This window comes from Heliangelus exortis, chromosome 23, assembly GCF_036169615.1.
Source record: "Heliangelus exortis chromosome 23, bHelExo1.hap1, whole genome shotgun sequence".
Lineage (NCBI taxonomy): Eukaryota > Metazoa > Chordata > Aves > Apodiformes > Trochilidae > Heliangelus > Heliangelus exortis.
In genome coordinates, this window is record NC_092444.1 from 2,977,206 (window position 1) to 2,990,442 (window position 13,237).

Consider the following 13,237-nt stretch of genomic DNA (forward strand, 5'->3'; position numbering starts at 1 on the left):
CCAGAGTGCCCCCCTCAAGCTGCCATCAACTCATGGCTGCCCACACTGCTCCAGTCCCACTCCGAGCTGTGTGCCCGCTCAGTTTGTACACCAAACTTCTCTCTCACAGGCACAGCACGGGTATAATGTTAAAAGATGCCTATAATCCACATTCCCCTTCACCATCACCCTTCAGGCCAGGTACCCCGAGGCACCTGCATGCAGAGCTGCCCTCCTCTCCCTCACAGTAAATGGGAGCCTCAGGAGCTCCCAGTCCCCTTTCTGTCTTCAGGCTGGAGCGAAGCTAAGGCAGTGTCCTGCCTTCTATTAGCAGAGGGAAAACAGAGCTTCTTTTACCCCCTCAGCCCCTCTCCAGACCACCATGGGCACCACCCCCCTTAGGGAGCCGCCATCGAGCCCCATAATGGCCCCCTGAGGGACCTTCAGGAACCTTCCACTGCACCCTGCTCAGTGCTGATTGGCTGGGCTGCCCGCAGGGGGCAGGCATACCGGGCAGGCAGCCAATAGGAGCACAGCCCCTCAGCCGAGGGGAGCAGGCGCCTCAGGCAGCGAGGAGCAGTGAGGTGGGGGCTGAGGCGGGAAGAGCTCTGAACAGGGCTGTCCCTCGCCCCGTCCCTCGCCCCGTCCCTCGCCCCGTCCCTCGCCCCGTCCCTCGCCCCGTCCCTCGCCCCGTCCCTCGCCCTGTCCCTCGCCCCGTCCCTCGCCCTGTCCCTTGCCCTGTCTGTCACTCACCTTGTCCCTTGCCCTGTCCCTAGCCCTGTCTCTCACTCTGTCTGTCCTGCAGAATGGCCATGGCAGCCTCAGTCAGCCCTGACTTGGGTGATGAATCAGTCAGGGCAGCCCTGTTGGACAGGTATGGAACTGGGGCAGTGTGGGCAGTCTGTCAGTCAGTCCGTCAGTCCATCAGTCAGTCAATCAGTCAGTCAGTCAATCAGTCAGTCAGTCAGTCAGTCAGACAGCCAGTCAGTCTGTCAGTCAGTCTATCAGTCAGTCAGTCAGTCAGTCAGTCAGTCACGGTGGCCATGGCTGCTCTGTCAGGGTGGTTGTGGTGCTGGGAGTTGCTGGAGCAGCCTCGGTGCGGTCAGCCCATGCAGGACATCCTGGTTCATCCGTCAGGACAGCCAGACAGAGGCAGTGAGGAACTGCTCCAGCAGTCTGGGGGGACCTTGCTACAGATTCGGCAAGGTCAGAGCCCTTCTTGTGGTTTGTGTTGAAATCGCTGTCTGCCTCAGGCTGTGCTCCCTGAAGTGTCTGAATGTCCTGGAGTGTTGGTTTCACCCTCTCAAGGCTTTCCTTCCCTTCATGTGCTGCTGTGCTGGTGTGTCTGTACAGCCCTGGGCACTGCTGCAGCCCAGCTCTCTGTGCTTTGCACTAAAAGCAGTGCTCAGTAAATACGGCATTAGGTTCAGCCTCTGCTTTCTCTCCCCAAAGCTCATCACGGGCTGGATTTGCTTTTTAATACTCTCCAAGGGCATTCCCAGCTGTGTGCTGATGTTCATATGCTCTTCCATCCTTCTTCATCCCTGTTATTCCCACTCCCTCTCCCACCATGGATGTGGAGTGCAGGGCAGTTTCTGATGTTTTTCAGCCCTGGCATTCAGGTGCTGCCACACTCCCTTGCAGTCTGTCTCATCCAGGAAAAACAACAACCACGCGAGCCGGCTCCTGGTCCCATCTGAAAATTTGGCAGGTGTACAACAAACTTACATGACTCTTATTAGCAGCAGATCCATAGGGAGGGAGGGGCTGAGGGAGTCTCTCCAACAAAAATAATAGAGGAAGACCAGCTGAGTTGTTGTTGGGTTTGTTTCAGAGGAAGCTGAAGGGGGGGAAAAAAACCCCAAACCTCCTTGCCTTTTTAGTGAGCCCTCTGTAACTTCATTATCTCTGACTTAGGGAAAGGAGGGAGGAATGATGGGCAGAAGGAGCCAAAGGAGGCACTTTTCACCCAGTGAAGGGCCTGCCCACAAACAAGTTTTCATCCAGATGGACATGTGGATCAATGTCATTGACTTGTAGTCACTCTTGCAGACAATCCAGACCATTTATTTATTTCACGACAGCTCTGCTGGCCTGTGGTGACAGATGATCTCATCCCCAAGGACTTCCAGACTTTTTTTTTTTTTTTTTCTTTTTCTTTCTTCTCCTGTTCTATTCCAACTCCTGACAATGATTCTGTGTGATTCTGTGTAATTCTCTGATTTTGAGGTACTAGCATAATGCTGACAGTGCACTTCTTGTCTTCACTCTTTCCCACTTTCTCTTTTCTCCATCTAGTGATAATTTTTAGGTTAAGAAGCAAATTCACCCATCATTTGTCAACCCACCAGGCATGCAGTCCTCTGTATCTCTCTTTCTGCCTGCATTCACTGCACACCTGATAAGTGGCAGATACCTTGGAGGAAGGCTTGCTGACTCCTAGCTCAGGAACATTTATTAGGATAAATCCTACTTCTCTGTTATGAGCATCAGCACAGAGCCTTCTGGCTCAACACTACAGCAGGCCACAGATGAGTGCTATAAATGCCTCTTCCAATGGCACTTGGGAACCACAAATAACCTCAGAGGCACAATTTATTTCACATACCTGTAATTTATATTTATCCTTTTAAATTTATATATATTTATATATATATTAAATATAAATATATTTATTACACCATTGTGTTTCTGTTCTGTGTGCCTGCCTAAATCTTTAGGTATCATGTAGAGAATATATAAACATATAAGAATGTCCATATTTTTTTTATATATAGTTTGTTAGCATTTACCGTGTTTTCAACATCTTTATTTAGGTGTGTACCTTTGCTCTATTTACATTTCCCTGGCCATTTCCCAGAAAGTACCAGATGAAAACATTTGAGTATAATTGCCATCTAAAATTAAAGCTGGTGGTGGTCTTAGAAAGTACTAAGAGGCAGATGCTAAAGCAGTGCTTTTTAAACACAGACTGTAAGAACAATTAAGTGAGCACCTCTGCACAGTGAGCTGAGGAAGGATGAAGATCAGAAAGGGCCTTGCCTCGTGAGTATAAAACTTTTCTAATCAGGAATAGTCACTTATGCCCTTAGCTGGATAGCCTCTAACTCCTCACAAATTTTTAGGTTATGTAGCAGAAGTTTGCTGGCAAGTCATGAAGTGTTTGTGGTTTCTTTTTTCTTCATTTATGTAACTACTTTTCGAATGTTGATTTCTCTGTGGCTCTTGGTAGCCACACCTTTTCCCTGCCCAGGTGCTGAGGCTCCTAGAGAGCAGCTGACATTTTGGTTCTTGCTGCAGTTTGATCCTATGTAACCAAGATTTTTAAAGAAAAAAAGCACCCAGGTTTTTGCAGATGTCAGCCACGAGTTAATTGGCACTGGGATTACCCTTCACTCAAGAGAAATAATGGTGGAGGAGATAATTACAGAGTGGCTGATGGGGAAGTACCCAGCCCTGGGAGGTGTCAGGGGCAGGGTACCTGGTTACATTGACCATTTATCTCTTTTGTTATAAAAACTTCTATTTGAATGCGTCAGCAGAGGGTGACATTGTGCAGGTTTGGGAAATATCTTGAGTATCATCAACAAAAACTTTGAAGCCCGAGTGCTTACAAATGATTAACATTTAAAGACAGTGAGTTAGGTTTTGTGGAAACTGATAACAAATCACAGAGAATTATTTTAATGTTGCATTAAAATCTAAATATTACTTATGTGCCTAAAAATTATTATTTTCATAAATACTGTACTTTTTGATATAAAAATATGTACCTGTAAGTTTGTGTTTTGAGGGAAAATTCAGTTTTTGGGAGAGAAACTCATCTGTCCTCTGGGAGTGAAACTGATCCCAGTTCTGCAAGAATCTAAAAGAACAGAAATGTTAACTTGTGGGCTTCTAGGGAGGAAAAAATCTGGGCTGCTCCTGCAGATTTTCTGAAGCTGGGTAGTGAGGGTTGGTTTGAACTTGACTGAAACAGAGTGGGAGTGTTTGTGACCCAGCAGCTGGAAGGGACATGTGCTGGATTTTGTTGGTGTTCAGGTGCTTCCCTGGTGATTTCACAGCTCTGCACAACACCCACGGCCACAAAGCTCCCAGGGAGCCAGCGGGAGGCAGGAATATTGGATCATCAGTCGGAGGGAAGGTCGTTTGTAGGTACAAAGGCAGTTCTCAGTCCCTGCTGGTTTGGGATGGGTGCCTCCACCCAACACAGAAGTAGGTGTGGGGCATGTGCCCTGCTTGCCAAGTTTTTTTCCCAGCAACATCAGCATCTCGAGCAGATCGCAGAGACACAGTGTGCAAAGCGCGCCTTGAAAAGCCCCGCTCGTGGTTCAAGGCTTGCTGGAACTTCTTGAGTTGTGTCTCTGTGTGTGTCAGCTGTCCCCAAGCCCAATACCAAACAGGAGACAATACAGACAGATAAGATAATGGATGAGAAGGGAGTGGAAAATCTCTCCTGTATTCTGGTGGCATTTCTAATAGCGATAGCGCTGGCAGCCTCGGACCGCCAAGCGTATCCAGCACAAAGGGCTGTAAGTCCTCTGCAGCTCCCACTGTGACACTAAAGCCTGTTGCAAATATCCAGGGCTGGGGCCCCTCGCAGTGGGGAGTGGAACGGTGGCTACGTGACCCGGGGCAGCCCTGCCATTCCCAGAGCAGGGCTCAGCTCCCACTCCTGCCAGTCTGAGTCCAAGGTTTCCATATCCCGGGGGACCAGGTTCTCCCCACCTAAATCACGGCACACCCGGGGTTCAAATTCATATCCAAGGAGCACAGTCCAGCTCTTCGGCTTGTGTGCTGCTCAGGCTTCAAGTCGAGTCTGTTGTTTATTCTTCTGAGTGTCTCAATTTATCTTGTGCTGTGTAGGAAGCTGCAAGGCTGTTGACTTTTCTGTTCTGCTGTTTAGAAAACGTCCACTAAACAAAAAAAACACTCGGGTTTTCAAACCTTTCGGTTTCAAACCTTTGCTGACCCCTTGGCTTTGCTTCGATGGCATCTGAGCGCTCTGTTTGGTGGCTGGAAGAGGGGCTCCACCTCGTTACTGTTGCTAACAGCTCCAGGATTGTCCAGCAAACTCATGCAACTCAAGAGCTTGTTCTCCCTGGGATTTTTGAAGCATGAAATGGGAATCTTTAAGCATGGAGGATAGTGTTGAAGTAAGAAGGGCAGGCTAATCAATTACTTCAATAATGTGTTAGAGCTGCAGGTGATATTCAGCAGAGTGGTGTCTTGCAAAAAGGTATGTTTCATCTAACCACAAGTTTGAGACTTGGTGGAGGTTACACAGCACATCTGGCAAGGTGCAAGGGATCAGACCAAGTCATTAATAATTTTTTTGGCATGCTAATCTAAAGAGGGACAGCCAGTGGACCCAGCAGCCACCTGGGAGTCAGGGCATCCAAATTTATTTCTATTATTGACTCAGACTAGTAAAAATGTTGGTGTTTTTTCACCATCTAGGTCCCTCATCTTATCTGTCCTGCCATTGTTTGCCCATGTTTGCTTCACTACTGTGCAAAATCCCCACCTAACTCTACTTTTGGCCTGTAGGAACTACAGAAATCCAAATAACAGTTAATACTGTTTCACACTCTGAAACACAGAGAATCTGGACAATTCAGACAAGTGCATTTCTGAAGTGTTTCAAATTTCAGGGGGAGGTAAATTTCTTAATTTAGCTAAGCCAACTCACCCTATCCCAAGAGGAAAATCTCCATGCTTGCACCCTGAATGTCCTCAGCGTGCAGAATGAAATTATTTACCAGCTGAAGAAGTATGAATATCAAAAGGTTCATTAAACATTCCAGCTAATTTTCTCTGGTCTGTAAAATTTGGTTGGGAAGAAGGGGTGGATGAAAGGAGTGAGGCTTTTGCATGGTCAGTGCTCAGCTTTCAAAACTGTACATGGTGTGGAACTAACTCAGATATTACCCAGCCCCTTGAAGGGTGAGTGAGTCTCATGTGGGCTCATCAGTGACTGGAAAAATATTTTTCCTGTGACACTGTGCACTTGCTCTGGCCATTCAAGCTGAGGGTGGGAATTTTCTTCCTTGTAACACTTCACTGTTTGGTTTTCAAGGAGATTTCTCAGGGGTTCTGAGATTTTTTTAATATTTTTTTTTCCAAGCGAGAGTTTTTAGTACCTATTTTGTTTGCTGGTTTTGCTCAGAATCTGTTTTTTTAGCTGCTAATGCCAGTCCTACAGGTAGCTCATGAGATGTATTTGACATTCCCACCACCTTGCATGTGTCCTTGCAGGTCCCAGAGAGCCAGGCACACAAATCCTCCCCCTTTTGTACAGCAGTAGTCGCAGAGGAACCAAAAGTTTGATCTTAAAGACATCACATCCCTAAGAAACACAATGCCAACTCTTGGCTCTCTTGATTTCTGTGGCTGACAAGGGGCACGTAGACAAAACTGAGCTACAGCAGCCTCTGCAAGGATCCCTGCAAGGGCCATTGGCTGCTTGGGGGAGAGGAATAAAAAAAATACAGAGGGTTTTCAGTGTATTCTCAAGTAACAATTCATGTTGGAATGAATTACTAATGGGAAAAAAAAACTAATCAAATAATTTGGAAACAGAGCAAGTTTTTTTCATTTCAGCTGAGCTGAAGTGTTTCTACAACTAAAATAGTAAAATATTTAGTTCTTTCTTAAAAAAACAACAAACAAACAAAAACAAAAAAACAAAAAAACAAAAAAAAAAAAAAAAAACAAAAAAAAAAAAAACCACAACCCAAATCCAACAAACAGTCCAGTCAAACAGAAATGAGTTAAGATTATCCTGAAACACTCTCCCTTCTCTGCATTTGGAGAAATCTGACTGTAAAAATGGAAAACTTAAGATCTTCACAGTTCTAACCAGAAGAGATCTAGGAGCAGAAATATCTAAATACCTGTTCCCACCTGCCAGAATGTCATTCTGCACAGACTCAGCCTCTCCATCTGGTAAGAGCAGAGCTGCCCTGCACACACTCTCCTGGTTTAATGATGGCGGGGAAATGTTTTTGACTTTTCTCTTCATCTTGAATTTCTAAGCAAGAAGTGGTTGTGACAGGTTTCTGCTGTGTGTCTGCCAGGGCACAGTTGCCTCCTGGGGTCACAGTCCAAGAGGAAGAGAGATCAATGAATCATAGAATCATAGAATTGGCTGGGTTGGAAGGGACCTCAGAGCTCATCAAGTCCAACCCTTGCTCCACTCCCCCCGTGGTTCCCAGCCCATGGCACTGGGTGCCACATCCAGGCTCTTTTGAAATATCTCCAGGGATGGAGAATCCACCCCTTCCCTGGGCAGCCCATTCCAATCATCACAAGCTCCTGAAAGATCCCTTGTTACATTTTAAAATACCTAAAGAATGAAGTCATGTATCCTGAGAAATAATTGGCAGATAAACCTCACACAGGATCATGTGTGCTCTCTGCTCCCTGAAAAAACTGGGGGGCTGGAGCCTTTGAAACTTCTTCTGTCTTGCTCTTGGCCTCATGACAGTTGTGTCTTGCCTTCCCCAAGGCTTTATAGAGGGCATGTTCAGCACAGCTCTGCTCTGGTGGTGGCACTGGCCTTTCCCAACTCCTTTAGAGGAACTGGCACCTCAGAATTCAAGTATTTAGTCTGGGCAACATATGTTATAACCTTTGCTGCAAAAAGAAAACTTCAGAGTTGTGATCCGAGTGGAAATGGAGGCTGTGGATGTTCTGGAGTGTTCAGAGAGCTCGGGCTGGCTCTGAGCTCAGCACAGGTCATGGAGTGAGCTGCCTCTTATTGCAGCTGGGCATGTTCACTCTGGAACCCAGGGGTGGAAAGTGCCAGCAGGGGAAAATGTTTTGTAGCCAGTGCTAAAAAGCATGAAAGTTCACCAGTACTTCTGTCACCATGCTGTGCCTGCCCTTCTGGGAAAGCATCTTGTTACAGTATCAGAAGTGGCATAAAAAATTGCTACTGGTCTTCAGTGTCCAAACCAGACACTCCTGTGGCCTGGCTTGTCACTGTAGGCTGGAAGTTTTGCTGGCTGGCTGGAAACCTTTGAGCACCATCATAACATAAACAGCAGTGCCTGGAGTGGCATTTTCTCATGCATGCATTTCTCATGCTGCATTTCTGCAGCACATGTCCAGGGGGTAGGATGTGGTGTGGAGCAGGTGAGCACAGGGTTGGTTGTTGGACTCCTGTCCAGTTTGGCTCTCAGAGATATTCCCTGTCCCAGGAGCTGTAGTGGGAGCCATCCTACAAGCCCGTGTGCCTCTCATCCTCAGTGGTGGCCAAGAAATAAAAGCAAAAAGCCCCTGAGCAGTTAGTGAGACAGCAGGTAGAAGATCTCTGAGGCTGCTTCTTTTCTTGGCTGCCTTGGCCCTGGCTGCTGCTAGCACAGCCCCTGGCTCACCAACCTCGTCTTGCTCTGAGCCACCTCCTCCCCCTCCAGCCAAGGCTTCTCCCGGGGCCGCTGGAGGTTTTAATATTCAGGCCGTACCTTCCACATGAGCTGTGCTGAAGAGCTGACGTGTCGGAGTTTATTGATATCACAGGGGCTGTGCGGGGCTGTCAGCTGCACATTCAGCCTCCCCAGACCCCCTAAGGTGCGGGCTCTGGCAGCTCTAAAGGAATCCGCACAAAAAACGCCTTTTTGTTTTGTCCAAGGTGAGACAATGCAAACAGGGCCCTGCACCAGATGACAGGGCTGATAAAGGACCAAAGCGGCGCAGGGATATCTTTCTTTCTTTTCGCTCCTTCATTCAATCCTTCTTTCTGTCACTTGCATTCTCTCCTCCCTATACTTTTCTTTCTTCTCTTTCTTCTCCCGGCTCGGCTCGCAGAGAGCAGCAGGGACAAGCAGAGGGGTTCAATTGCAGGGGAATGTCACAGCCCAGCTTCTCAACACATTTTCAGCAGCAGCCGGAGCTGCTGTTGGGCAGCTTGAGGAGGGGCACGCTCTGTTCGTGGCTCCTTTTCTCCCAGAGTTCTTCATGGTCACGTACTTGGGTGTTTTTTCTGTGGGCTGAAACGAATATAAAGTTATGAGTGTTTGTTGGGAGAAAAGTAGGCAGAGGAGGAGCATAGATGCAGAGAGAAAAAGAGAGAAACCTGTGGTAGTGCAGTAGAGAGAACAAGTGGAAGTAGCAAGACAGGGTGGATGTGTATTTACTTGTAGGTATGTGTATGTATTGTGTGTGTGTATAAATAAAAAAGCATAAGGACACAGGAAAGGGAAAGAAGCAGGAAAGAAGCTAAAGAATCAGTCATTCTCCAAGGACAACAGCCTAATGACTCTTGCTGCATCCCTCTGTTGTCACAGACATGGTAGAGGACAAAGTGAAGGAAGCAAAGTGGTTGCTCGTGCCTACTCTCACACCTCTTGGCTTCAGGCAGTCGGGCTGACATTCAGATAAATGAAGCAGGGCTTGCAAACAGCAGGAGGAATGTGTTTCTCATGTGTGGTTAAGTGGTCTCTGGTGCCTCATTCTCACAGGCTGGTTTTTCAGGATTGGGAAAGGTTTATGAGGTTAAATTTGTTTCTCTTTCCTGAAAGAGTCTTATATTGAAAGGTCTTTAACTTGATGTATCCAGCCAGGGAGGCCCAGGGCTGGAACAGCAGAGAAACTACAGGACAAGATTAAGGGTCGTTGGCAGAGGTATATAGGGGGTTAGGATGAAAATAAAAGAGGGTGTTGCAAATTGGGATGGAGGAGCAATGATAGAGCTGTGCAGGGACCCCAGGGTAAGAATAGTGAGGCATCTATCAGCCAAGATTGAGATGTGCTGGCAGAGTGTGTGGGGCCCAGAACTGGAACAGAAGGGGTGGCAGTACTTCAAGTACATGAGCAGAGCTGTGCTGGGACAAAGCCAGGAGGAGCAGAGGTTTTCACAGACGAGAAACTGTGAAACCTGGATCTGTGAGCTCTGCTAGGATGCTGGACATGAAATCACAGAGTCACAGAATGTGAGGTGGGAAGGGAGCTCAGGAATCAAGGACACAGGAGATGGTGTTGCTGTGTACATGTCCCATGCTGATTAACCTGTTACACAAGGGGGATTCCAGCCCAAAGCTGGAGAAAGGTGACTTTTCCTTAGGTGTAACCTTATGGTGCTTCTTCATCTTTGCTCATTCAGTTTTGAGAAAATTACTAAGTAAAAAGCTCTGAAATTAGGTTAAGGATGGGGAACTGGGACTGGCATAGAAGGATACATGTTTCTCGAGGTGAGAAGGGTGAAACTGCCCAGAGCTCTCTGTCCTCTGGCTGGGGTCAGTCCCTAGTCGCTCTCCTGTGGATATGAGTGTTGTTTTCACAAAGGTGTTTGAATAGTACAGTGTCTTTTCTGTGACAGTATTTGTACCTCCAGGCACCCTCAGAGGGTGGTCGTAACGCATGTGGGGAGCAGTTAGATGCAGTATTGTGCTCAGAGTGAGGAGGCAAAGTGGTGTAACGGGCTCCTGGAGGCTCACCCCTGGCTCCAGTGCCTCTCATGTTGTGTACAATGGCTGCTGGGGGAAACGGGCACGGCTGGAGCACAAAGAGCAGGATTTCAGCAAGCTGGGCATCACCAGGGGTTCCTTGCACCTTCTTGGCCCCAGCTGGAGGTTCAGCTCTGTCATGAACTAAGTGGGTGGGAGTCATGGGTGTAGGCTGAGCACCAAGGGCTTGGGGCTGCCCCAAGCAAGCACTAAGCACCTCTCCAGGCAGAGTCCTGAAATGGAACACAGAGCACCAAGCTAAACGTGTGCACTTCATTTTACCCCTTGCTCAGTCACCTGCTGTTTTTTCACCTGCTGTTTTTTCAGCTCCACGTGCCACAAACACACCACTGCTTCTTGCCTGGAGGAAGGGCCTGGCTTCCTACACTGCAGGCCAGGTAACCTGCCATGGCTCTGGCTGGGGTGTTGAGTCAAGGTGGTTATCAAAGGAGCAGGTCTCCCATCTTTAAGGCCACCCAGCACCCTGGGTGCCTCTGCCCACTTCTTCTGTGCCCCTTGGAGTGGGACCCATTTGTGCTGCTCCATCAACTTCCCTTCCTCTATGAGGAGTTCTTTTAAGGAAACCAGAGAGGTGGAAAGGGAAGAAAGCAAAAAACGCAGGGAAAATCTAAAGAAAACGAGCAGATCTTTCCTCCTCTCTGCCTGTATCCCAGCTCATCTCTCTTTGCTTCCCAGTTTTGGGAGGGCCACTGCTGCCTCTCTGGCTGACTGCAAGGTCTCAGTTGGAGCAGAGGAGCCCGTGGGCCCCTGCAGCCCTCACTGGGTCCTGTGCCTGCCACAAGCACAGGGCTATGAATATTGAAGTGAAAAAGGGGCCTTTTATGGACTTCACAGATGTGCTGGGGAGTTGGGGCAGGCCTCATTACCTCGGGGTTCTTTAAAAGGCCAAACAAAAGCCAGAAGAAAGAGTGTTAGGGGTGGAGGGGGCAGGGAGGCGAGAACTAGAAAAAAGTTGAAAGAAAAGAAAAGAGGTCTGGAGTTGATGGATATTCCATCTGTTTATGTTCAGGCCAGTGCTGGGAATTAACAAAGGCTGTTGGGGACATAGGCACTCTTTTGCCCTCCCTCCCTTCCTTCTTCCCTACCTTCCTCCAAATGTTCTGGATGATTTGGTTTTGTTCACTGCTCGTAAGGAGCAGAATATGTTGTGGGTTTTGTGGCCGTGTGTCTTTGCGTGGGGCACTGCAGCTGATAGCTCTGCTGCCAGCCCCTGCTTTGCAGGAGGATTTGCTGGGGCCCTGATGCCTCTCACTACTTTCACATGCAGAGGAGATGGAGCCTGTGGGGCCAGATCCCTCCACCCAGATAAACGAGTACAGCTCTTGGCTTTGACCACAGCTGCCCTGGTGAGCATCAGCAAAGGAGTTTGCTTGGTCTGTACATGGGGTGAGGATTGTGGGAATGCATCTGGCTAGGGATGCAATTCCTTCTGCTTTGTGGGCTTGGAACAAACCTCATCTAGTTTGGCTTCCAGCTTCAAGGCACAGGTGTGTTCCCCACCTGAACAGAGTTACCTGGAGCTGCTGCAACTAAATACAGAGAGGAGAGCAGAGAGCTGCTGGGTCTCTTCATTTGGTGCAAATCCTCATGTTGGCAAGAGGCTTTGGGTGATGGATGACTGTCTCAAGGAAAACAGGGTCTTTTTGGCTTTTTCTTTCCCAAATCTTTCAGTGAACCACTTGTAGTTGTGCCTGTGAACCCAGTAGAACTGAGCCAGGTACTCATTGAAGGAGATGAAGGGAATTTATAGTGCAAAATGGAGGTGAATTTTGTACCTCTGTGTGTTCCAAACTGGTACTTTACCCAAAGAGAATTTTTTGTTCTTTTAATTAAGAAGCATACATGTATTTCATGGCCAAGTGCCAGGTGAGGTACCCCTGTGTGAGGGTTTTTTTAAAACCCCAAAAGCAATCTTTGAGTTAGGAGGCAAATTCTGGCAGAGTGGGTGAGTGCTCAGGGAAGTAGAGCAGCCAGAACCAGGTAAAATTTAACATTTTGTACCACATTTGAGCCTTCAAGCCTTGTGAATGTGGGGTGAATCTGGGGGATTCAAACATGGAAAAATCATTGGATGCCCCATCCCAAGCCAGAACAGGTTGTGTGGTTATCCACCAGTGAGGAGCTGTGCATGCATATGGAAAAGACACCTTTTCCATATGCTCCCTTTTCATCCATTAAACCTCCAGCTTTCCTTTTTTTCCCTCCTTCCTACAGCTTCTCCTTCAATGTATGAATTTGGTCACTCAGTAAAGATCTTGACACGATGAGGGAATCATCTAGCTGTGAACCCCCTCTCTCTGTGACCTCCCCCCTTTTTGATATTCCCCCCGGACAGAGAGACACACACACACTGTCTCTGCCACCTTGTTCCAGAGCATCAGCTCCACTCTGAGTATGATTTCCAGGTTGTAAAGCCTATAATGGACATTACCTCATCCTGGGGTTTGGTTTCAGCTGGCCACTTCAGTGCCTGAATTAAAAAAAAAAAGAAATAGAAAAAAAAAAAAAAAGAAAAAATACCCAAACCTTTATCTCCGAAGGCCCTCTCACTAATGCTTTGCTGAACACTGCAGTCCCCAGCTGAGCTGTAAATGACTTTTTCATTTTCCTAGACCTGCTACCCAGTCTGTTTGGTATTCAAGGGCACCCCACCAACAGGCACTATCATTCTGCTCGGGCCGAATTACTTGATTAAAACGCATATCAACTATTATGTGATTCACTTGCTGCTGCTGCTCCACACCACAGCCCTCTAAACTATGTTAAACTGTAATACAGCTGCACAGGCA

At 47.7% G+C, this 13,237-nt stretch overlaps 1 protein-coding gene across 6 annotated transcripts in view; it reads left to right on the forward strand.

Annotated features, from left to right (window-relative positions):
- The window catches only part of PAX7 (paired box 7), a 101,389-nt gene that overhangs the window by 31,426 nt on the left and 56,726 nt on the right, over positions 1 to 13,237 (forward strand). The window contains exon 1 of one of the 6 annotated variants that reach the window (XM_071766717.1): positions 728 to 1,185. The exons of 4 other annotated variants lie outside the window; for them this stretch is intronic. In XM_071766717.1, coding sequence (XP_071622818.1) covers positions 786 to 1,185 — 400 coding nt within the window. In that variant the 5' untranslated portion in view covers positions 728 to 785. Of the gene's footprint in view, positions 1 to 727; positions 1,186 to 13,237 lie in introns of those variants that run through there. One more of the 6 variants, XM_071766719.1, reaches the window with a different exon arrangement.